Raw genomic sequence first — 26,147 nt, 5'->3', positions numbered from 1 at the left:
TAATTTAAAAAGGTTCTCCGCTTGCATCTATAGACGCTTATGGAAGTTAATTGGCTAAATAAAAAATAATACCTTCTAGTTGTAAAGAAGGTTCAATATCATATTGACGTTAAAGGTGGGTGAAGCCAGTCTAGTTGGTGCCCAAGTCTGTCTTTTCTCCTCCTTAAAGAGGCAACGTAGCATAGTCAGTTAAAGAGCAGGCTCTAGAACCAAAGCCCGTATCTGGAACCTTCTAGATGATTGACCCGGAGCAAAGTACTTAACTGTCTTTGACTCCAGTTTTCTTATCAATCAAATGGGGGTAATAGTATTACCTACCTCTTACCTATTTTAATGAAGATTAAATGGGGTGCCTGTAAAGTGGAACACTCTCAACACATGTCAACCATTATATAAGTAGGTCTCTGGTGTTAGCATAAGACTTGCCTGGTTATAATTATTTGCATACATGGGAAAAAATGAATAAAAGTGGTAGTTTTAGCTTTGCCAGAAGACAAAAAGTGGCTTAAGGTGCCAAGTACAAAGAGCCTTGGGCTGGCAGCCAGGAGATCATGTTAAGTCTGCTGCTTGCTCACTACACGACCGTGGGCCCAGCCACCAGCTCTCTGAGTCTGCATGTCCTTATCTTAAGAGGAGGCAGTTTGCACCCAATCAGCTCTGTTGTCCTTTCTAATGCTAGCATTTTATGAGTCCAGGTATGAGGGATTATTTCATTTCATTTTTCATTTTTCAATATATCTTCATTGATTTCAGAGAGTAAGGGAGAGGGAGAGAGAGATAGAAACATCAATGATGAGAGATAATCATTGATCAGATGCGTCTTGCACAACCGCCACTGGGAATCGAGCCTGCAACCCAGGCTCATTCCTTGACTGGGAATCGAATTGTGACCTCCTGGTTCATAGATCGATGCTTGACCACTGAGCAACACTGGCTGGGTGGATTATTTCATTTTAAATACCTCACTGTGCTAGACGCTGAATAAATATTTGCTAACTTGAATGGAATCTGCTGACTTTATCTCTGGAATGTGGAGGACTTGGTTTTATGATTTTGAATTGTAAACATAGAAAACAATGATGACGATGTTTGCAATTAAAAAAAAAAAAGACATAAAATTCAGTGCCAGAGACCGGTTGTGCATTAGGGCTGCTGTAATAAAATGCCAGGAACTGAGTGACTTAACCAACCGAAGTTTTCCTTTCACAGTGCTGGAGGCTGGAAGTCCAACGTCCAGGTTTCAGCAGAGCTGCGTCCTTCCCGGGCCTCTGAGAATCTGCCCCTTGCTTTTCTCCCAGCTCTGGGGCTTTGCTGGCCACCTTGGGCATTCCTCAGCTGTGCCCTCATCTTTACAGGGTGCTGTCGATGTGAGCATGTCTGTGTTCAAATTCCCCCTTTTTTTTAATGATACCTGCCCTGTTGGATTAGGGGCCTAGCCTACTCTAGTTTGACTTCATACTAACCTGTAATGATGAAGGTCATAGTCTAAGATACTGGGGGGCAGGGGTTGGTTAGGACTTCAACACATAAATTTTAGGTGATGCAGTTCACCCCCCAACAAGCTGCTGATCCCGTTTTATCAGTATAACTACCCATCTATCCACCCTTCCTTCAGTAACCCTGTGGTGCATACAGGTGGAAGGATAACAGACGATGTTACGTGGAATTTTCTTTACAGGAGGCTCTTTAATGTTTTTCATAAATGGCCACTAGCTAATTCTCAAGTTGATTTGTGAATTGTTCATAACTAACGTTTCCACCTCATTCCTCTTTTTCACTTTACTGTCCCTCTTTTTCTAGTCTTCCCAGCTCTTTCCTCCTCATCCAATTCACCTGATTTTCCTTCTTCACTGAGCATTTCGCTTGTTATAAGCAGATAGTTCTGCCACCAGATGGTGTGCAAGGATTGGCAAAAGAATTGAAATATGTTGGCCAATGTGTCTGCTTTTCAACATTTTATTTCAGGAAAAAGGTTGATATTAACAAGCCAGACAGGAGAGTCTGGGATTGTCTAGATTTTAATTATCTCTATAAATGTCCTCTCCCTTTATTGTGGAAACAGGAACCTGAGCGGGAAATCTTGAGGAAAAAAGAAACCTATAAAGTTTGATGAATAAGGATTACTAGGAGATTCTGATCTCAACATTAGGCTGAGAGGTGGGAGCAATATTCTTGGGCCAGAGGGCCACTTCCTCAAACAGAAACTACAGCAAGGGGAAAGCCATGGAGTGCAGTAAAGCTGTAGAATGACGTTTGTGAAATAGGGACTTTGGCTGTCATCTAACTCAGGAGTTTCCAATGAGACCTGAGCCCAAAAGCAGAGCGCAGACCACCACCAACTTACAATTGGCTTTGTTTGCTTGAACATTGTTGTGTTATTATTACTGAGGCCCAGTGCATGAATTTGTGCACAGATGGAGTCCCTCAGCCTGGCAGGCAATTAGGGCTGATCGGGCCATCTCACCCAGTCCCAATTGGGGTCTATGAGGGCCTGCCAGCCGGAAAGGGACCACAGGAGGGCTTCAGGGTGTGTCTGGTCCTCTCGCTCAGTCCCAATCACCAGACCTCAGCAGCAAGCTAACCTACCGGTCAGAGCATCTGCCCCCTGGTGGTCAGTGTGCATCATAGCAACTGGTCGAGTAGTCAACCAAATGGTCGACTGATCGGTCGGACACTTAGCATATTATGCTTTTATTATATAGGATTATTGATTCCCAGCATTTAAACAATTCCAGTGTTTTACATAACCATTCAGATTTCAGGCTTCTTTTGGGAATAAAAAATTGGAAGACCTGGCCATACTGGCTGATATTTTTCTCTTGGCAACACCGTATTATGGCTGAATTATGGCTATTTCTTTAGTTGGAACATGTGATTTACAGTTTGACTCTCTCTTCCAACCCTATTGTATTACACTGAACCTTTACCCTTATTTAAAATGTTATCTACCTCTGCCTCACCCATGAAAAGTATTTGATATGTGACCTTGCTGTCTCATTTCACAGATACAAAACCCAGAGAGGGAAGCAGACAGCTGGTTCAGTGCCACACCCGCCCTGTAATTCCCACTGGGCCACCTGCTCATGAATAGAACCCGGTGGGGGAAGAGAGAGAAAGGTCCCCACGGAGGAGTGATGCAGTTCAAGCAGAGTTCAGAGGGGGAGGTGAACAGTGAAAATGAAAACAGTAACTGCTGCCACCCAATTATAGATAAATTAGAACTGTGCACGCCCATGAATGAAAAATGGGGAACCTTAAAGTAAACACCTTACAGGGAACTTAGAATGAATAAATCCTTGATTAGAAGACCATTGGTTAGCAATCAAAAGAAAGAAAGGAACTTCAAAGACTTCCCTGCAAGTTTGGGTTGTCTGTAAACTCATTCTTTAAGCATTGGAAATGTGATTGATGAGGCCAGGTGATTAAGGAGACAAGGTAGCAAAACAGCTAGAAATTGAATGGTTTATTACCCAAAGAAATCAGCAGAATGCTTTTCTGGGTACCTATGAAATGGCTGTCAGGGACACTTCCTATCAGAACATGGAACTATTTGGTGAAAGGTGATGGAGGAGGAGTGGAGTGATTCACAAGGAGGAAGCAACGTGTTTTTTTCTTATCCCAATGAAGATAAATGGGAGTATGAATGGTGGGACAGTCTTCTGGATGATATATTAGCGATAGCAAGCATTTATTTTGAGCTCACTCTGTGCTGGATATGCACTCAGAAGTTGACACGTACATTACATCCTTCAGCATTACTGACATCATTACTATTGTCATCCCCATTTTACAGGTGAGGAAACTGAGGTCCGGAAAGATCAGGTAATTTTCCAGGTCTATTTAGCTCATAAACAACAGAGCCAGGATTCAAATGCAAGCTCTCAAACTGCCTGTTAGCACAATCTTTCCACTTAACCACCAAGTTGCTCCACTACCCTCTACCCCCAGACCTAGATGTGGGTTGGCCTCATGATGGATGCCTGGCATGCCTTGGGCTAATCTGAAACAGGGGTTCATATACACCATTTTGGCTGGATGGCATGTAAGAAATTTGAAATAGCTGACATTTTAATTTCTGGCAGGTAACAATCTTGTTTCAGAGAGTTACTAAACTTGAGGACTGGCAGGTTGTCAATGAACCTTCATGCTAAGAACATATATAAATGACTTCAGGGACACCTGTAGTCTGGCAGCTCAGATTTCCATCATGGGAATGCTGGTACAGTCTGTAATAGAATAGATTCCTGAAGGCTTAAGCAAATGACTTTCTCCCCTTCTCCCTCCCCCTCCTCCTCTTGTTCCTCTTCTGCCTCCTCCTCCTCCTTCTTCTCCTCCTCCTTTTAGCCACAACAAACCACAAAAACAAAAATGCATTTTACACCACTACCCAGTAGAAGTACATGCAACTGAAACAAAAGTTTCTTGAAACACATACCCTTAATATATGTGATTATTCTGAAATTAGAGATTGTTTGGAAATTAGAGAAAAATGATTACTAGGGCTCCCCCGATAGAACACAGCAACGATGATAGTTTTTATCATTCCTTACCTGCTCTCTATGCTTCTGCCTACCTCCATCATCATGTGTCCAGGAGATAGGCTGTGAACAGACTGCAGTCTGTCTGGTTACAGAACCACAGGATCTCCTGAGTAGAGAGCAGTTTCCTTGAGGTATAAATTTATTTGTTCAAAGCACTTGGACATTTACATAGTACTTGGCCTTCAGATAGAATGTTGACTGATTTTTACTGAACTTGCTATTATTTTCATTAAGCATTTTTCCTTATTAAAGAATCACACATATGAATTTTGGAAAATCCAGGCAAGTACAAAGAAGAAAATGACATTTATAATTCAACTATTCCAAGATAAACATAATGAACAATTCAGTGTACTTCCTTTATATAATTTCTATGCAAGTATAGTTTTACAATGTTGCTATAATATTCTGTGTACTATTTTATTTATTTATTTATTTTAATATATGTATTTTTATTGATTTCAGAGAGGAAGGGAGAGGGAGAGATAGAAACATCCAATGATGAAAGAGAATCATTGCTTGGCTACCTCCTGCACGCCCCCAACCCCCTTTGGGGATGGAGCCTGCAACTTGGGCATGCACCCTGACTAGGAATCAAACTGTGACCTCCTGGTTCATAGGTTGATGCTCAACCACTGAGCGACACTGGCCAGGCCTGTGTACTATTTTAGATTCTGGTGTTTTTTTTAAGTTAACCTTATACCATAGGCATTATCACTTATTAAAATCCTTTAACAAATACCATTTAAATTTGTTTTGCTATTGGCAATTTGGGCAGTTTCCAGTTTTATATATTTAGTGTGTATTACTATAAAGACCTCCAGTAAACATCTAATCCTATCTAATAAAAGAGAAACATGGTAATTAGTGTACGACCGCTACCCTTCCCATTGGCTAATCAGGGTGATATGCAAATTAACTGCCAGCCAAGATGGTGGCCGGCAGCCAGGCAGCTTGAAACTAACATGAGGCTTGCTTGCTTCAGTGACCGAGGAAACCAACATTCCCCGCCTGCCTTGCCGGCCTCTGAGCCTGCAGATTGAAACATTGTAACAAATATAAAAGCTTAAACAAAACCCCAGAAACCTGCTTTCAGCGAGCCGGGATCTCAGAGCTGGAGTTATACATTGTTTCGATTATAGAACCGAAACAAACCAAATACCTGCTTTCAGCAGCGGAGGCCTAAGAGCTGGAGCCAGACTAAAGCTGGCCCAGAATAAAAAAAAAAGAAAAAAAGGAGCAGTTGGGAGCTTCCGTCACCCACCAGCCTGAAAACAGCCCTCAGCCCCTCACCCAGACTGGCCAGGCACCCCAGTGGGGACCCCCACCCTGAAGGGTGTGTGACCAGCTGCAAACAGCCATCATCCCCTCACCCAGGCTGGCCAGGCACCCAAGTGGGACTCCCACCCTGATCCAGGACACCCTTCAGGGCAAACCAGCCGGCCCCCACCTGTGCACCAGGCTTCTATCCTATATAGTAAAAGGGTAATATGCCTCCCAGTACCGGGATCAGCGTGACAGGGGGCAGCGCCCAAACCCCCTGATCGCCCTGCGGCTCTGTGTGTGACAGGGGGCGGGGTCACAACCTCCCTATCCGCCCTGTTCTGTTCGTGACGGGGGAGCTCCTCAACCCCCTGATCTGCCCTGCTCTGTGCGTGACAGGGGGAGCTCCCCAACCCCCTGATCGCCCTGCGGCTCTGTGTGTGACAGGGTGCGGCACCCCAACCCCCCCCCCGCCCCCATCCGCCCTGCCCTGAGTGTGACAGTGGCAGCACCCCAACCCCCTGATCAGCCATGTTCTGTGTGTGACAGGGGGCGGTGCCCCAACTCCCCTATCGGCCCTGCTCTGTGAGTGATGGGGGGAGTTCCTCAACCCCATGATCGGCCCTGCTCTGTGCGTGACAGGGGGGAGCTCCCCAACCCCCTGATGGGCCCTGCTCTATGCGTGACAGGGGGGAGCTCCTCAACCCACTGATTGGCCCTGCTCTTTGCTTGACGGAGTATGGAGCCCCAACCCCCCTGATGGGCCCTGCTCTGTGCGTGACAGGGGGTGGCGCCGCAACCTCCCTATCGACCCTGCCTTGAAGTTACAGGGTGCAGTGCCCCAACCCCCCAATCGGCCCTACCCTGAGCGTGACTGAGGGTGGCATTGCAACCTCCTGATCCGCCCTGCTCTGTGCATGACAGGGGGCGGCGCCCCAACTCCCCAATCGGCCCTGCTCTGAGCCTGACCAGGGGCTGCACCTAGGGATTGGGCTTGCCCTCTGCCACCCGGGAGCAGGCCTAAGCCTGCAGGTCGTTATCTCCCGAGGGGTCCCAGACTGCAAGAGGGCACAGGCCGGGCTGAGGGACCCCCTCTCCCCCGCAAGTGCACAAATTTTTGTGCACCTGGCCTCTAGTGCTCAAATATGTACCTTCATATTAAGGCACATCCTTACGAAATATTTTAAAAGTAGACATACTGGGTGTATAGGCAGGGGCACATTTGGACACTTGAGACTGACCGCTGAGTCACCTTTGGGGAAGGTTGGAATTCTAGAGAAGGGCATTGATTTCAAGATGAGAGGGAGTTAGTTATTCAACATCTACATGTGAGGAGTCTCAAAAGAGAGGGGCCGAGACCCGCAGTGTCAGACTGAGAATCTGTGTTCCTGAAGAGGTAGGTGAGAGTTGAAAGCCAGGGCAGGAGATGATGTGCTCCCTGACAGAGGAAGAAAATCAATCAGCTGAGGGTGGGTGTGACCAAGTTTGTGCATATGGGTGTCCAGGTGTGGGAGGAGCTGGGAAATCCCACAGAATGGTGTTCGTCCTCTTGGCTTTTTTTGAGAGTTAGGGCGTGAGGATGGAAATGGGGAATATGAGGGATTGGGGTGATGACCTGGAATAACCTGTGTAGGAAATAAAAGGGGGTTTTGCTTAGTAACCTTTACATGAAAAGATATCTGGAAAGGTTCTAAGTAACACTGGTGATTCAACTGAGCTGGGCCAGCATAGATTTATGGTTGTACCGATCTGCAAAGTGCCTGCTGTCTCAATAGAGAAGCAAAGATAAGAGTGGAGGGGCTTGTCTGGGCTGGGAATTTGCAGCGGTGGCAGAAGTTGGAAAAGGGGCAAAGTTGGTAAGGACCCTAGCAATAGGGTCCTTTAAGTGATGTATCATGGGGTCCGACCAGTAGAGGAAGGGCCTGTCAGGTTGATGGGATTGGAGGGAAGGGACATAGTCTGTGTATTTATATTTGCAGCTCGGATCCTGAAATATAAGCTAGTTCTGAAAAGGGGGTGTTCATGGTGTGACAGTGTTGGGACAGGAAAGAGTCCTGGATACCCCTCTTCTTGGAAGCTGGTTGTGGGTCCACTTCATGGATTCAGGTCAGGAGCAGGGAGATTTTCAAACATTAAGAGCCAAAGCTGCTATTGGAGGCATTCGTTGCTTATTTTCAACTGGAAGGAAGATGCTAGTTGGTGGGAATGCAGATTGGTGCAGCCACTATGAAAAATAGTATGGAATTTACTCAGAAAATTAAAAGTGGATCTGCCTTATGACCCAGTGATTTCACGTTTGGGGGTTTATCCAAAGAAATCCAAAATACTAATTTCAAAAGATATAGGACTCCCTATATTCATTGCAGTGTTTTTTATAATAGCCAAAACACGGAAGCAACCTAAGTGTCCATCAACAGACCAGTGGATAAAAATGCTGTGGTACATTTACACAATTGAATGTTACTCGTCCATAAAAAAGAATGAAATCTTACCATTTGTGACAGCATGAATAGACCTAGAGGGTATTATGCTCAGTCAAATAAGTGAGTCAGGGAAAGACGAATACCATGATTTCATTTATATGTGGAATCCAAAGAACAAAATACATGAACAAACAAAATGGCAACAGACTCATAGATACAGAGAGCAAACTGGTGGTTGCCAGAGGGAAGGGGTTTAGGGGGTGGGTGAAAGAGGTGAAGGGATTAAGAAGTACTAATTGATAATTACAGAGTAGTCACAGGGTTATAAAGTATAGCATAGAGAATATAGTCAATAATATTGTAATAACTGTGTTTGGTGCCAGGTGGGGTACTGGAACTATCCAGGGAACGCTATGTAAAATTTATGATTGTCTAACCACAAGGTGTACACCTGAAACCAATACAAAATAAAATTGAGAGAAAAAAATAAACTTAAAAAAAATAGAAGGAAGATGCTAATTAATACTGGCTCAGAGCAGCAGCCCAAATACATAGGTACTGGTCTGCTTCGTGCTCCCTTCAAAGGCTTAATGGCACCTCCCTAGACATGCTTCAGAAATATATGGTGAAGAAAACAGCCAGTTTCTGCTCTGGATCAAGGTGAGAATTTTGGGCTGTGCCCAGTAAGGTCAAGCATTGTTGTAGGGGGTACTCTGAGGACAAGGAGTGCTTGGATTAACTTTACATGTTTGGATTTGAGGGATCATGTGGGGCAGAACCAGACCCCTCAAAAGGGCTGCTGACATATGTGGTTCCCTCTGGGACAGGGATGGGAGAAATTGGTGCAGCAGGGCACCCAGTTGAGGCCAAAGCATTTTGGCCAAATGTAGGAAGTCAAGCTGGCTCAATCAACTTCATTGGATTTTCTGGTTATTTCTGGAGTTGGTGTTTGCAAGTATTACCAGTCTCTCCATTACCCCTTTCTTCTCAGCAACATTATTGAAAGGAAATGTCCGGTGGTTGTTTTCTGAAGTCAGATGAAGTTTGTTGATGACGTCAACTCGAATTTAACCTGGCTCTTTGTAATTATTGAAGAAAACCACCCAGTTGCCTTTTTTCCTGCTCTCAAGCTAATGCTAATCAAAAATGGCATTTGATTAACCTCTTGAAACATCTGCCTTGAAGGACTAAATTGATAAATTGGATGAAATCAATTGCTGGAGGTGATGACTCTTGTGAATCACTGGGATTCATTCTGCCGAGTCCCTCGAGCTGTTAAATCTGGGGGAGATGTAACAGACACCATGCACCAGAGCAGGACCTGAGAGATCCAAGCCTTTCAACACTGTCTTATGCTGGATAAACTTGAACCTATTTGTTGCTTCTTTTGAATATGGAATGCATTTTTATATTTTGTATGGGCTCACGGACACATGTATTATGTCCCTGATTATCCTTTCCCTTTGAATTTGTTGTTAGAATGAAAAAAACATGCTCCTTGTTTATTGTTCTCCATTGTTGATCCATGTTTAAAAAGATAGGCACCTGTTCTTGAGTGAAGATTGCAAATAGAGGAACTAGAAAGTGTTCTACAATTCAACTCAGAAATAGTTATAGCCTCTCGCTGGGACTTTGGCATTGGTCTGAGTGCCCCAAATTAAAAGGAACATAAAGCCTGTGGAGAAATATGGAAGAATTGCAACCGTGATGACTTTGACATCTGAAAATAGAACCAAGAAGGAGAAGACATGAAACCAGGGTTTTTTCTCTGGAAGGAAAAGATTCAGGCTATACTTAAAGGCTGTCTTCAAATTTGCCAAGTTAGCTGTTATTCGAAGGATAGTGATATGTCTCTTTATACACTTTCTGGATAAAATCAGGGAAAATCCATTTAATTTTAGCTGATTTAGATTACACTGATTTTGAAGAGATTAGATTAAATGGGAAGAAGAAAACTTTCTGTCAGGAAATGGAAAGTGAACATTAAGAAAATGTGTGGATTTCATTTCTCTAACAAAAATCTGCTTATTCACCAAACATCAGACGGAATACTCTTATCCATTGGTGATTATCCAAAAAGGGGCTTGTTTTTAAGATTCTGAGGTTTTATTCTATCACCATTCTGCTGTGTACTTTTAGAATGCCACTTTTATGATTATACTAGAGGCCCAGTGCACAAATTTGTGCATGGGTGGGGTCCCTCGGCCTGGCTGGAGATTGGGGTCGATGGGGGTCATCTAGCTCAGCCCTGATCAGGCTGGCCTGCCTGGGGGAGGGATCATAAGAGGTTGACTGGCCACCAGGGGGCAGCTCCTGCATTGAGCGTCTGTCCCCTGATGGTCAGTGAACATCATAGCGACTAGCTGGTCATACCTTTGTCCGGTCGTAATGGTCGCTTACGCTTTTATATATATAGATATCCTTAGAAGCAAAAACACCTTTCTTAATATGATTCTTAGAAAATAGTAATTGTGTTGCATTATTGGGTTACCTATACCTGCTCTGATTGTGAAATTGGTATTTAAGAAAATACTGTGTTCTAAGTAAATATTTAAATTCCAGACTGAGGGTAATTTTTCTTAAAGCTAGTAGGCATATAGAGCTCTGTAACTTGCTTTCTCTTCATTTGCCATGTCTTGGTCTTCAAGACCTTGTTAAAACATATGTTTCCTTTCTAAGGCAGAGATAGTTTATTAAGAAGATCTCAAATTCTACAGGTTGGGGGTAGGGGAAGCTCTGAGGAAAGCCTGGTTTCTTTTGGCCCTCAGACATTACCACCTATTGAGTTTGTATGACTTATGCCATGATGTTCAGATCCAAACCTTTTCAATAAAAGGAGTTAAATATTGTATTTGTAAAAAGTTTAAAAAATTAATTATTTTAGTTCTCAGTATACAGGGTGTCCCCCCAAAAATGTATACACTATTAAAATATGATAACTCAGTTCATATTTCTTTCTTTTCAGATTTAACCCATTGGAATTAATAATTGTTCAAAGTGTGTATACATTTTTTGGGACACTCTGTATTGAATACTGGAGTGTCTAAGAGAGTATATTTCAGTGCTTTCATTACACACACAAAAATGGTAACTATGTGAGTTGATAATGTTAATTAGCTTGACTGTAGTAATCACTTCACTACGCACATGTATTAATCATGTTGTACACCTTAAGTATGCACAACTTTTATTTAAAATGACAGTATATGGCCCAGTTGGTGTAGCTCAGTGGTTGAGCATCGACCCAGGAATCAAGAGGCCACCAGTTCAATTCCTGATCAGGGCAGATGCCTGGGTTGTGGGCTTAATCCCCTGTGGGGGGCATGCAGGAGGCAGCCAATCAATCATGTTTCTCTGTCATTAACGTTTCTATCTCTCTATCCCTCTCCCTTCCTCTCTGTCTAAAAAATCAATTACATTTGTAATACCTTAACCAATAAAGAAATTAAAGATTAAAAAAATCAATTAAAAAACCATAAAAATATTTTAATGACAAAATATGGTCGGTCCCCTTCTCACTTTCACGCCTTGCTTCATCCTCATTTCTTTCCCTTCTTTATTTCTCTATCATTGTGTGTCTATAGTAGTGATATGGAACTAGGATATAACTTTTAAAGTAAACTCTTCCACTGTTCTTAACATTTCCTTTTTGCTTGTGAAGGACAAATTTAATGTGTTCTTAAAAGAATTATGTACTTCCTTGATATATATTTCTCCCTATCCTGCATTTGTGACTCATAAGAGGAATTTTAAAAAGAACTTATCTTCCCCTATAATATAAATAAACTTTGTGGTGTCTACATTTCTTTGTTTCTCTGATGGGCTAAAGGTAATTTCAGAGAGGGGATTGTTTTCAGGCTAGGAAGCCTTTTTTCATTGGTTCAGAATTATAATCCTTTGTACACCCGGCCACTGAACATTTGTGTCTACATAGAATGATTTGGTTGACCAAGTTCTGTTTTTTTCTCTGTCCCTTCTTTGTTATAGATACATTTCATATTGCTTTTCAGTCGACAAGGGAAATTACGGCTGCAGAAATGGTACACAACTCTCTCTGACAAGGAAAGGAAGAAGATCACCCGGGAGATTGTTCAGATTGTGCTCTCTCGTGGTCAGAGGATGAGCAGTTTTATCGACTGGAAGGAACTAAAACTTGTTTATAAAAGGTGTGAGTAACTTTATGAGAACTGAATTTATTTCTTGTTACTGCTTTGGTTTGTTTAATCCTGAGCATTTTAGGTTGCAACACCAATTTCATCATTTACTGAAATCTTTAAAGACTGGAGCCCAAATAACTGTACCCACAGACTAACTGGGAAAGAATGCTCATTTATTGAAAGGCCTTTGATGTGCCAGGGGAGAGTCTAGGTACTTAATCTCAGGTTGATAATGCCTGCTGGCATTCAAGACATGCCTTATGAGCACCTACTGTATTCCCAACACTGTCCTAGTGGTTGCGGATACAGTAGTAAATGGGACACAGGACATTCCTGCTCTCATGGCACTTACTCATTTTTTAAGTAATCAAAAATTTTTCAGTTAGTAATAAGTATTATGGGGAAATGCAGATTAGTGTGCTGCAGAGATGGAAAATTCTCTTTATTGTTATTATTGCTCATATTTGCAGATGAAGAAACTAAAGCCACCGAGAGCTTATGTAATTAGTCCCCGCTCACAGTAATTGAGTGGTAATAGGCAGAGCCATAATTCAAGTTCAGATCTTTCTGGCTTTAAATCCTATGTATTCTCTCTTTATTGCACCTGCTTGTGTAGGAAGACCATACTCAGAAGAAACCTCAATTTATAGATGAGGAAACTGAGACCCCAAGAGAATGAGTAATTTTGCCCATTTAGACCTAGATAACTGATACCAAGCCAGGATCAGAACACAGCCAACCCGACCTGCACCCAGCATCTTCATGCAACTTCCAGAAGGAACACACGTTCGAAAGGCTCTTGCTAGGAGTGTTTATAAGACCTGAAGGGGAAAGGTAGAGTAACCGCTGCAGACTGCATTTAATGGATTAAATTACCAGAAAGTGGGATCCGTGGTCAACATTTTTAGTATTTGCTGACAAGAAGCTTGTCTGTATTCTCCACCTGCTGGTTTTCTAAAATTTTTGGTTCAGTTGTATTTTAAATCTTTATATAAAGAATAGGCTTCAGTGGTTCTCTCGACTGATATTACAAGCACTGGGTTACAACAGTGAACAAGGCAGACCCTGCCTTTGGGAACCACTGATCTGGTGGGAGAGACAGGCTATGAAATGGACAATGAAGAGGCCTGATGCTCTGAAAGGGGAGGCACAGGGATGCATAGCAGGGGCGTCCAATCCAGTCAGAGATGACAGGAATGACAATCTTGGCAGAAATGACACCCAAGCTCAGAGCAACAGGACAAGGAAGAGTTAGCCACACAAATGGGGTAGGGAAGAGTATTTTGAGTAGAAGATACACACAGGAGAAACCCATAGGAGAAACACACAGGACTATGATTTTGAGATATGGAATGTGATGAATAATGATTTCATTCTTGGATGGGAAGCAGGAGGTAACTGCATCTTCACTGGGGAAAATCCACCTTCAGGTTGTTTAATGGGTCATCATATTTTACTTTTTTTTTCCTTTCAAGGTATGCTAGCTTATACTTTTGCTGTGCAGTAGAAAGTCAGGACAATGAGCTCTTGACACTAGAGATTGTGCATCGTTATGTGGAGTTGCTGGACAAGTACTTTGGAAATGTAAGTTGTTCTGGTCTATTAGAATCAGTAGGTCTCCATCTCAGCTCTTACTTCAGTCTGTCTTGCGTCACATTCCTTCTCTCTCTCAAGTGTAAAATATGAATTGCATTTGTATCAAGGATCAGAGCAAAAGGCTTCCCCCACTTCCTGTAATTATTAAATGGCAGATTTCAAGGCAGGTGGTGTCCCTGTCTTCAGACCACAACACATGAGACCTTGTTTAATGCACAAGAGTGTAATTGTGAAGGATTCCTTCTTTGTCATGGACTGTCATCTCTTTTCTCGTTTGCTCTTTTAGTTCCTCTCTGGCTTCTTCTACTAAGTCACATATGTTCTTTAATATTATTTATACATGAGAATGAAAACAACAACAATAATACCCTTTCATTTCACGTTGCTGTTTTATCTCCTTCCCCCCACCAGTAATGTCTTACATGAGGTGTCCCAACCCGCTGAACTCATTCACTCCACAGCAGCTCACAGCTTGGGTTCCACCTCTGCGGCTCCAAGGAAATCAGTTACCCGCCCCCCCCCCCCCCCCCCCCCCGCCAATGGCCGACACCAGTGACTCTTCTTAAATCTTCACTTGCTTAACCTCCTGCAGCACTGAGCCCTTGCTCACCACGATTCTTTCTTTAAATTTGCTCCTTTTTATTTTGCCAGGACACTGAATTCTGCTTATGGCCCCTTCTGGCTTCTTCCATTGAGATCCCTCCCTCCACCTGCTCCCTAAATGCCCTGCTGCTCTTCCTCCTCTCTGGTGTGTCTGCCTGATTTTCTCTCCTGGAAACCTGTTATCACGTGACTGTTTCTTGCTTTGCTGAAGATGCTCTTCCTGGGCTTCTCAATCATCTTAGTCTTCAACGTAGCAAGAACCAAACTCATCTTCTGTTCTGTATCGTGATTGAATTTATTGTGTCTCAGGATCCTTTCAGCTTTCTCCAACCTTTATACTGTGGGGCCTTGACTTATGAGTTTAATTCGTTCTGTGACGGAGCTCGTAACTCAAATTACTCGTATGTCAAATCAAAAAGTGAACGAGTGAGACACATGATACTGGGCTGAGGTGGCGTTCACTGTGACGTTTGCTGCGCCAACTAGCGGTGCGGTATCTGAAGCTGTCTCGTAACCCGAATTTTAGCTCGCAACTCAAAGCAAAATTCGGCCGAGAGACGGCTCATATCTCGAAAAACTTGTTAGTCGAGACACTCATAAGTCAAGGCATCACTGTACTACAATCTGCCTCTGTCTATTAAAACTAGGCTAAAATCCCTCTCCTTCATTCCTGTTACTAGTCTAGGCTTTTTTGGGATCATACTTTTGCTTCTCTTTGAAACCTCATCTCTGGCTCTCACCTGGCCTATTGGTTACCATCTTCCTTACAAAGCACAGATTCAGGGTGACATTCCTCCTCAGTCACTCTCCATCTAAAATTCAAACTTCTTAGCCTGCTATTGAAGCTTTGTAAACCTTGGTCCCAGGCCACTCTCCCACTCTCTCACTTTTCTCTCTTTACATCCCTGACACACCCAGTGCTCCAGCCACATGGGCCAGCCCGGTCTTATCCTTCACTTGCACGGGCTTTGCTTGGCCATTGAACTGCAAGTCTTTCACGATCATGACCTAGGACTGACTTTGTTTTTTCAACACTTGTAACCAGCTCTGGACCATATTTTAGCAACCGTTTCAGAAACAAAGTAGTTCACACTCCGAGTAGTCATTGGATTTGGAAAATGATTTGGGAAATGATTTCTTGCTCACTGAAGATTTTTATTTTGTGTTATTAGGAGCACTTACTTCCACAAGAGTTTTTTGTATGCCATTTAATGGAATGGGCAACATTTACAGTATTGGGTGGGTTTTTATCAGATTTGTTGCAACTCTTTTTATAGGCTGAGTACTTGAAAGGTCTCGGAAAGAATTTTCCTGCTGTCTCTCCTTCCCTCCCTGTTATTCCCCCCTGTTTTCCTTTGTGAATTATGAAAAGACCTAAGTGTTGCTTCAGGGACTTCAGGTTGTTGGTCAGTAGAGAGGAAACGAGATAGCTAGATCACTTTTCTTTCTCTTTCTCCTGGTTCCCTAAGATTTTTTTTTTTTCATTTTTAAAAGAGAGATCTACAAAGACATAATAGCATATTTTTATATTTGAGATTATTTGATGTTATGCTTTCTGTCATTCAGATGAATTCTGACATTTTGGTACTTCCTTTTCAAATAACCTCCAGGCTCGGCCTTTTGCAGAGGCCTGCAGGAGTTCCCCAGGACTCGCCTTGTCCCTCTCATTTCTGCACTCTGGCCTGACCTGTTGTGTTTTTCTGGATTAATCCAGCTATGACAATGTGAACTGGGGCTGAATGTGGGTCTGGATCTTATCTGGCCAAATTGAGGGCGCTTCAGAACACGTGGCTTTCTCAAGAGACGTAGACTCCCTTTCACTCACACGAGGCTCATTAAAGTACAGGGAGAGTCAGAATGAATTCCTGTTTCTCTAGCATCAGTCCTTCATCCTGTTTGGGCAGACCTTTGGGAGGATCCAAAATTTAATTCACTAAAAAATTCAATGAATCTTTCATTAAGCTAAGAGCAGCTAAGAGCAGTTCAAGGCTATCTGCCCAGTAGGTGTTCAATCCTTATTAATTAACAGTGATGAGCAAAGCGTACTGACTCTCACTGACATCGTCTCAGGAACATTGCTTTTTGGTTTACTTTCTCTCTTGTGTTATTCTGAAGGTTTCCTTGAATTTTGTCCTTCTGTTATCTAAAACTTTGTACTGAGCTCCTCTTATATATAGCACTGGAAAAATATTACCTTCTGATGACAGATAAATCAAAATCTCTGCTACTGATTTAAGTCATGTATTTTTTTTAGCACTTTTCAATTCCAAGGAGATTTACAAGGATTAACTAGTTAATCTTTCGATTTGCAGTAAGTAGCATTAACCCCAGTTTATAGAGGCTATGAAGCTCCGGGTCTCACGATAGATAAGGGTCTGCTCCGGGATTTCCAGGCCTGCCTATTTCCCCATCTCAGACTCTGGGCCAGTTTTCACTGATGTCCTCAGAAGGTGTGGGTATTGCTGTCTTGGAGCACTTGGATCTCCATGGAGGGGATTTTCTTATAGGAAGAGGTTAATAGAAATATTTACTTTGCTAACCCCATAGGGCTATTGTGAGGATCAAAGGAACAGTGCAGTTAACAATACTTTCTAAATTGTCCATTGCTATTTAGCTATACCTTGCATTAGGGTTATCTTATATATAATTTTATATATATAGTTGATTTTTTACAGAGAGGAAGGGAGAGGGTTAGAAGTTAGAAACATCAATGAGTGAGAAACATCGATCAGCTGTCCCCTGCACACCCCCTACTGGGGATGTGCCTGCAGCCAAGGTACATGCCCTTGACCAGATTCGAACCTGGTACCCTTCAGTCTGCAGGCCTACGCTCTATCCACTGAGCCAAACCGGTTAAGGCTATAGTTTTATACATTTATTGTATATAACTTGATATTTTTTGTATTTACTTTAGAAGAGAATTCAGTAAGGGAACGTCCTTCTTAGACTCTATCCAAAAGGATTTAGTTATTGAAATACCAGAAATATTCTTGCTACATCACATATTCTGCTCTAAGAGAAGACCCTTACTCCAAATTATAGTAAAGCATAAGGCTTGAAGATCAAATGTAAAGTTAAATTATCACTGTTTCTGCCTTTTATAAGCTTCCTGCCAGATATAGATGCACGAGAAAATGATTTTTAAAAAAGAGGCTTGTGTGCTGATTAACACAAAAGCCCTGTGTTTTTGCATAATTTGGTGGAATGAAATTGTTTGAGCATCTGGTGTACTGGGGCAGGGTGCTTAAGGTGGAATTGGAAGTATCTGAAAGAAAACAAAAAGCAAGTATTTGAGTAATCAGGCAATAGCTGAAGAACCTGCATTTAGGCTAAGGTTCCCCTGAAATGTTTTCTCTTCTTACTCTGTGATACATAGCCCTTGGGGTTAGACTCAAGAAATAGCCACAAAGTCGAATTTTGGAGTTGCTGTATGTGAGTAGCTGCTCATGGGTAATGTTCTCTATCGTGCCAATAGAACTTGTGCATCCATTTCCCTATGACCTAGCAATAGTACCTGTATATCCAAGTTGTGCGTGTATGTGCATGCCTAGTGTGCCTGTGTGTTTTGTGTGTATTTGGCTTTGTACACCACTTCACCTTACCCCTATCCCTTGAACTGAGGTGCAATAAATTAATTGCCACCTGGCTGCTGGGGAGCCCCACAGGCACGGGGAGGGGCAGCTGCTCTGAGAGTGGGGTATGAGAAGTTCTCAGAGAACTTGCATTAGTATCAGGTTCACTTTGCAGAGCTCTGGCTGCTGGTTTCTCCTAATGAAGCTGCTGCCTATCTTGGATTCCTGGTCTATGCCTGCCTTGAAGTCTGAGGCTACTGTAACTCCCAACTTCCTGCTTCTTCCAACTTCTGGTAACTGCTTACTTCTCCTACCTTCTTTCATGTGCATGGTGTCTGATCTGCTGTGCTTTCTTTTTATCTACACTGTTTAAAATTGCAAAGTACTGCATATTTTTTTACCTATCCTTCTAGACATAAACTTTTAAAAATAAAATGGATTTGCATTATGGAATTGCATTATGCCCATTATTTTGCAACTTTCTTTTTCCTCTTACAACCTTCTTTTTCCTCTTGCCTGATATGTCCCAAGCACTCCATAAATACTTCTTTTTTAAAAAAGAAATTAATTTATTTTCCAATTACAGTTAACATACACTATGATAGTAGTTTCAGGTGTACAACATAGTGATTAGGCATTTATATCCCTTATGATGTGATCTCCCCGATAAGTGTAGTACCCATGTGAAATACCTCTTAAACAAATGTAGATGGATGGGGACAGGGGAGACAAACCATCCAAGGAGCTTGAAAAGGAATCATCAGAGATGGAGGAAGACAACAGGCCTTGAATGGGACCGCCACAGTCAGGGAACAGGAGAGAGGAAATTTTCAGGGACGAGATTGGTGAAGAAGTTTCCAAAGCTCCAGTCTGCTGAGAGGTAGGGGTCAGGGAGGACTGAAATCTTGCCATTCTCAGACCTTCAGGAGGGTGTGGGAATGGAGAGTTAGGTGTCAGTGAGTTGAAGGAAACAGCAAGGAGAGTCCCTGAGTGGCTGTTGGGTTGAATAATTGGAAATGAGCTTTATTTGAAATATGGGGAGTAGTCTTACCACTGCTTCACTTGACCAAATCTATCAGCCTGTTCTGGTCTATGGCAGTGTCATTGGTTCCCCACATGTCCAGCATCATTAGCATCGCCTGGGACCCCATTAGAGGTTCAAACTCTCGGGCTTAGCCAGGCACACTGCACTAGAAACTCCAGCAGTGATGTTTTAATGCAGCTTCTGAGTGGTTTAGACATATTCTGAAGGTTGAGAGCCACTGGCCTGTGACATAATTTTGAGAAAAATTAGCACAATTGAGGTCTGAAGTGTGACCTTCTGAGGGTCCTAAAACTAGGAGCTCCGACTCACAGAGCAGAGAGCAGGAGAAAGGAAGCACGGCCCCCGAGCCTGAAATGTAGTGGGGCTCAGCTTTCATCTGAGCAGATCGAAATATGAGCTGGGCAGCCTCATTCCTCCACCGAGTCTCAAATCTTTTGTTGTGACATTAAACATTACCTAGGGACATGCTCTGCTTTAATGGAATGTGATTTTACTACTTTTATTAAAGGCCTGCAATTCCCTAGTTCAACTTTTCTGTCCTTAACATGCTACCTGATATTTTTATCCTTGGTATGCCACATGGGTGTTGCTTGAAAAGCTCGAGACAGTAGTATATGTTTCCCTTGATATCACTGCAGGTTTATCAAAACATTTGTTGTTGTTGTTTTGTCCTACCAGGTCTGTGAGCTGGATATTATCTTTAACTTTGAAAAGGCTTATTTTATCCTGGATGAATTTATAATAGGTGGAGAAATTCAGGAAACGTCCAAGAAATCTGCTGTCAAAGCCATTGAAGATTCTGATATGTTACAGGAGGTCAGTACTCAGTTTCTCATGCGGTGGGAAAAGAGGATGATGATTATAATGGTGGTGGTAGTGATGGCGATGATGGCAGTGATGTTGGTGGTGATGGTAGTGGTTGTGGTGATATTGGTGGTGGTAGTGGCAGTGGTGGTGGTGGTAGAGACGATAGTGATGGTGGTAGTGGTGGTAGTAGGGGTTGTGGTGGTGGTGGTAGTGGTGACGGTGATGGTAGTTATGATTGTGATGGTGGTAGTAGTGGTGGTGGTGGTGGTGGTAATTAAATATTAGCCAACACTTATTAAGTTCTTACTCTGTACTGAGTACAGTTTCCAAGCAACTTACATGTGTTAATTTATTTAATTATCACAGCAACTCTAAGAGGTAGGTAGTATTATTAGCCTCATTTGAAAGGTGAGTAAACTGGGGCACAGAGAGGGTAAGTGACCTGCTGAGCGTCACTCAGCTACTGAGTGTGGAATAGAGAGTTGAGCCTAGGCACTTGGGCTCCAGAACCTTCACTCTTCATGTTTGAGCTTTTCAGTGAGGTTACCTCCCTATCAAAAAGCTATCACATACTTGGTGATATTCTTTATAAGAATAATTTTATGAGGGGTATAAAAATTTTCGTTAAAGTATCTATGCTGCCCCAGAAAGGAAACTAGCAGCACATCTTTATTTCATTTGCCAGGGCTATTAGAGCTTTATTCTTGAAGAGCGCATTTATCATTTTAATTAAAATTTCTTACACCTCCTCAGAAGGCTGTGTGTGGGCTCCTATTTGCATAAATTAGTTGGGAATACCTAGGCTCGCTTGCCAAGGTATAAAAGGGCCCTGAAGCATCCATTTGTTTGTGCTCCTGACTCTGTGGTGCTCATATAAAGTAGAGTGGGGCTTTGCTTTTAGTTGTAGTCCAGATTGGCATAAAGGAACTTACCGCCATGGGTCCCTTCAGTTTTCCCAGGTACACTGTGAAAAATAGTGCATCACTCCACTGGCCTTTGACCTCCTAAATGAGATAATCCAACCCAGCTCTGCCCCCTCTGGGTACTTCTTCCCACAGCATTTATGGGTCTTTCCATCTTTCTATTTTCATAACAGCAGGTCAAGAGATTCCAGAGTGTTACAAAGTACCTTTGAAAAATTAGCATTAAAGCCGTTCTTCCTACTGTTTTAAAAGAATAAACTGATTAAATTAATAAAACAACGTGCGGAATGATTTCCCAGCAACTGTGTTTGCACGTCTTTGAGCTGATTATTTGTTCCTGCCTATCTAGGGCACCAGTTCTTGGATACTGAGAAAGACGTCTGTTTGAGTTTGTCTGTGCCAGCTAAAAGGCCGATGTATTTATTGCTAGAGGTGTTCTCACCACAAAAAATGCACATAAACTTTCTGCTGTTTACTTGACTCTCTCCAAATGCTATGGGAAGGGAATTTTACAAGATACTTGAGAAATCAGTGGTTTGGAAATTCCACAGAACAGCCTTTCTTTCACTATGCCAGGAGGTTGTTTATAATTCTATCCCAGGGCTCTTACTGTGAAGTCTCCTTGTAGGAGAAACAAACTTGCCTGGCCAGTGTGGCTCAATGGTTGAGCATCCACCCATGAACCAGGAGGTCAGGGTTTGATACCCTGTCAGGGCACATCCCTGGGTTGTGGGCTCGATTTCCAGTAGGGGGCATGCAGGAGGGAGCAGATCTTTCTCATCATGGATGTTTCTCTCTCCTCCTCTCCCTTCTTCTCTCTGAAATTAATAAAAATATTTTTTAAAATATAGGAGAAACAGACTTTAAACAGGGTCTTTTGGCACTTAAATTAAAATTTTTTGAATTGGTGTCAAGACACACCTGTGTTATTTTGAACACCCCTTCCCCCGCCCCCAGGAAAACATTTTAAAGAGCTTGCAGTGTATCTAGTACTTCTAGTTCCATTTAAATCTGGAAGCAGGTATTTCAAGAGAGAGCCCTTTCACAATTTTAAACACTAATTGGTAGTTCATGTCCCCTGTGATTGAGTGGAAGGTCCTGATGAGTAGGTCTCGGGGGGTCCTCCAGTTAGCCTCTGTGTCCCCATAGTGAGCTGGCAATGCCACGACTGCCCTATTAATCTCGTTGATTCAACAGCACCTGCCAAATCGAAACAGCATTATCGGCATTCTGATACAGGCTAAGTCAATGAACATGTGGGGAGCTGGCTAAAAAATTGACTTTGTGAATGAATTCCCTGATGTAGAATGGACTGTGTGTTTTGGATTGGTAAACAGTACACCTGTGACCATCATTTGAACAGACTTCACTTGTCGTCTCTGCACAGTGTGCCGTGATGGATGGTGTGGTCCAGCAGCTACAGAGCTGGGTGCGAGGGAAGTCTGTGCCACAGAAGGACTTACAAAGCCGAACTTGATCATTATGTGTCATTTTCTTTTTCTTTTTTTTTTAATATATTTTTTATTGATTTTTCACAGAGAGGAAGGGAGAGAGATAGAAAGTTAGAAACATCGATGAGAGAGAAACATCGATCAGCTGCCTCCTGCACATCTCCCACTGGGGATGTGCCCGCAACCCAGGTACATGCCCTTGACCGGAATCGAACCCGGGACCTTTCAGTCCGCAGGCCGACGCTCTATCCACTGAGCCAAACTGGTTTCGGCTATGTGTCATTTTCTAATACAAGATGTTCAGTGTGTCTTTAGATTACATTTATATCGTGGATTAAAATTTATAGTGAAAAAAAATTGACTTTGTATATTTGGTTTGCTTTGTAAGTTCAGTCAGAGAAGTTTAAATGAATGCACACAAGTAATATAATCATATAAAGAAAAAAATTACTGCTTTCTTTATTTTCTGTCCTTGGGACCTAAACACATATTTGTAGTTACTAAAGGTTAAGGGAATAACCTTAAGATTAAAATAATAACGTTGTTTCATTTTTAACCCAACTGAAAACCTGCACATAGCCCCTGGGACTTTCTCTAGACCCCTTAATAAAATACTGTCTCCCCATATATACAGTCTTAAATCTCCAAGTGGTGAAAGCTTATTCTGAGTATACTAGGGCAAGATGTTGATAATGTGGAAGTAAATGAACAGTTTGATTGGTTGAGGATAGCTTTAGGCAGTATCTTACTTTGAAGGTAACAGCTAAGAATTGCAGATGACAGGTGCAAAGTAATTAGAAGGAAAAAGAAGATAGTGATCTTGAATTGCAGAGGTTGCAATTCCTGAGATTACTAATGGGGTTGACAAACAGAGGTTTTGACCACAGAGTAACAAAGCAAGTTTAGCTGTTCCTACAAGCTCAAGACAGTACCAACCTCATACATTATTGGCTCATGCAATTTGAGTAGATGGCTCAGGAAGGGCAGCCACGGAGTCTTCAGCAGACTGAATGCACCAGTGCCGTTCAGTAGGGGCCAATGAATTGTGGAGTCAGTGAGGTGACAGCTCCAGGGTATCTTAATTGCAAAGAAGAAGTAGCCAGACAATAAATATATTGTAGAGGGTGTCAGCCACTTAATGATTGGTAACCATATGCTCTTGTTCTGGATTTTGCGATAGTTGTCATCTTTTAAAAATAAGCCAGTTAGTGAAAGAAAAATACCACATGATCTCACTCATTTGTGGAATATAAAGAACATTATAAACTGATGAACAAAAATAAATACAGAGTCAAAGAAGCATTGAACAGACTGTCAAACTACAGTGGGAAGGCTAGGGAGTGTTGTTGGGGGGGAGGTAAGGGATCAACCGAAGGACTTGTATGCATGCATATAAGCATAGCCAATGGACGAAAGACACTGGGGGGAAGGGGGGAAGGGCATATGCTGGGGGGTAGGGAAGGCCAGGGGAAGGTCAATAGGGAAAAAAGGAAAAGGAGACATATGTACTACTATTTGTAATACTTTAAACAAGAAAATAAAATTAAAAAAAAATTCGCAATCTCCTGTCATTCCCCCGCCCCCCTCATTTTCAAAAACTTTATGCCCAATTTTGTATTTGTAACTTTATATTCCTTTTTAAGTGGTGCCACAAAACAGGCATGGGCCCCTGGCCAATGTGACACCCTTGCTAACTGTGAAGACATGGGCGGCATCTGTAAAAGGTGGTAGAGGGCAGAGGTCTTGGGGTGTCAGCTCTTATTGGCCAATGTTCATCTTCAAGGTGTAAGCACCTAATAGGGAAGTGTGGATGGCTGACCACAGTATTTTCAGCAGAGGAGCACTGGCACTCTAAATAGAGCTGGTGAAAACCAGTTAGAACACACCTGATTTGTAACCCTAGTATCTTCTGAACAATCTGGCTTGGCCTTGGCCTTCACCTGTTTGGCCCATGCTGGTTGATTGTCTTCCTGGCAGGGGCAAGTGAACCACGTGTCCTGGGGTTCAGGCTTAAGAATGCATTGAGCGTCACAGATGGAGCTGTCAAAGGCAGCGGTGTTACCTAAGTCTCACCCCTTGATCTATCTTATTGATTTAACCCAGAACCCAGTGTGTTGCACACACAGATATTATAGGAAAGAGTGCAAGAGAAAAGTCCATCCATTGTGCATGGTATGGACTTGCAACATCACCGTAGCTTTGAACTCTGCCTGTCACTGTGAAGCCACTCAAACATTTAAAAAGTCTGGACAAAAGCCATGGCCTTGTGGCATGTCACAAACCTGGTCACTGTTGAGGAAGATGAAGAAACATAATTGTATACTTTGGAGGAAAGCTTCCTCAAGATACAAGGCAGGAAATCTTAAGACTTATGGTTGTTTTTTTGATATATCTTGGCAACAAGTGTAAGGAAGATGTTCTGTACAAAATCTGTAACGCTAAATGTGTTCCACAAATAGAATTCGATTTCTCTCATACATGTGCCTGGCATAGTCCTCATGATCATGTTAGCAGGCGCACTTCTCTGAAGTCAGCAGTGATATCTTGCAGCTGTTGCTTTAGCGTTGCTCTTGCTGCACATTCATTTTTGTGAGCCAGCATAGTTTCTCCTCAAGCTGATCATTAGTTAGTTTGAGCCCTATGGGTGCGTATACGAATGGTACTCAAACTTGGAACCACCCTTCTTGATCAGAATGCAGAGATTTATGTCCACACGAACTTTCCAACACTGCCTTTCAGTAATGGCAAAGGAATGCAGAACAGACTTCAGTTTGCTACAGGATGTGGCTTGAGGGAAGCTGTTCTAAGTTGCTGTTCTCTTGCAGACCCTGGAAGAGTACATGAACAAGCCGACGTTCTGATTGCACCTTCTTGAAGTCTCTGACTGCTGCGTGCTCTGGCCTTGCAAAGAAGCAGCGCCCCGCCTCCAGTCATTGGACAGAGCCTCCAGCACCATGCCAAAAATAACTTAAAAGGGATTTTTTTGTTAACTAGCAAAATTGAAAGTTGTTTAACATATTTATCATTATTACGTGCCTGTATTATACTGTATATGACTTATTGTAGCTCTGAATGTTCACATAACAGCCTCATGATTCAGTAGATTTGAACATTTGTTTGCAATGTGTTAACTCCATGTAATTTTCTAAGCTAATTTAAATACATTTATTGTAGTACGTTTTTTGCTGCATTTGGTCCTCTACTGACAGGCTGAGAACTGTATTATAATAACCCGTGCTTTAGAATGTAAAGTAGCAATACTTTTTCTAAAGGTTTAGCTTTTAAAATTATCTGATTGATCATTCAAAATTATGTTAATAGTTCAGAGTTCATATGTAACGCTAGACATTTTTTAAAAATATATGATTTTATTGATTTTAGAGAGAGAAGAAGGGAGAGGGGGAGAGAGAGAGAGAAACATTGATTGACTGCCTCCTGCATGGCCCCCACAGGGGATCGAGTCCCCAACCCAGGCACTGAGCCTCCAACTGGGGCATGTGATCTGACTGGGAATAAAAATGGCAACCTTTTGGAGCACGGGATGATGCTCAACAAACTGAACCATACCGGCCATGCTGGACATTTTAAATACACTTGATAATAATGAAATTTCAGTCCAGATACAATGTATCTGATCTTAATGTCATGAATTTATTTATTTTTCAGGGTTGGAATGAAGGAAAAGAACCAAAGATAGTTGTGTTTTTGAGGCCTTGGAAGCTGCTCTCTTGGCTGACATTTTAATTTTACCTTTTAATTTAACATA

The 26,147-nt window shown here is 42.4% G+C and overlaps 1 protein-coding gene across 1 annotated transcript; it reads left to right on the top strand.

Annotated features, from left to right (window-relative positions):
* Positions 1–3,715: 3,715 nt before the first annotated feature.
* On the top strand, positions 3,716–25,242 carry AP1S3 (adaptor related protein complex 1 subunit sigma 3; the record flags this gene model as incomplete). The annotated part of the gene is made up of 5 exons (XM_081096004.1): positions 3,716–3,793; positions 12,215–12,393; positions 13,860–13,968; positions 19,879–20,016; positions 25,207–25,242. 5 exons carry the CDS (start codon positions 3,716–3,718, stop codon positions 25,240–25,242), a joined length of 540 nt encoding a protein of 179 aa, XP_080952130.1.
* Between the last annotated feature and the right edge of the window lie 905 nt (positions 25,243–26,147).

The sequence above is a fragment of the Myotis nattereri genome, assembly GCF_964212035.1.
Source record: "Myotis nattereri genome assembly, chromosome: 7".
Taxonomy (NCBI): Eukaryota; Metazoa; Chordata; class Mammalia; order Chiroptera; family Vespertilionidae; genus Myotis; species Myotis nattereri.
Note: the sequence above shows the minus strand (reverse complement) of the source record. Positions and strands in the feature narration are given on the sequence as shown.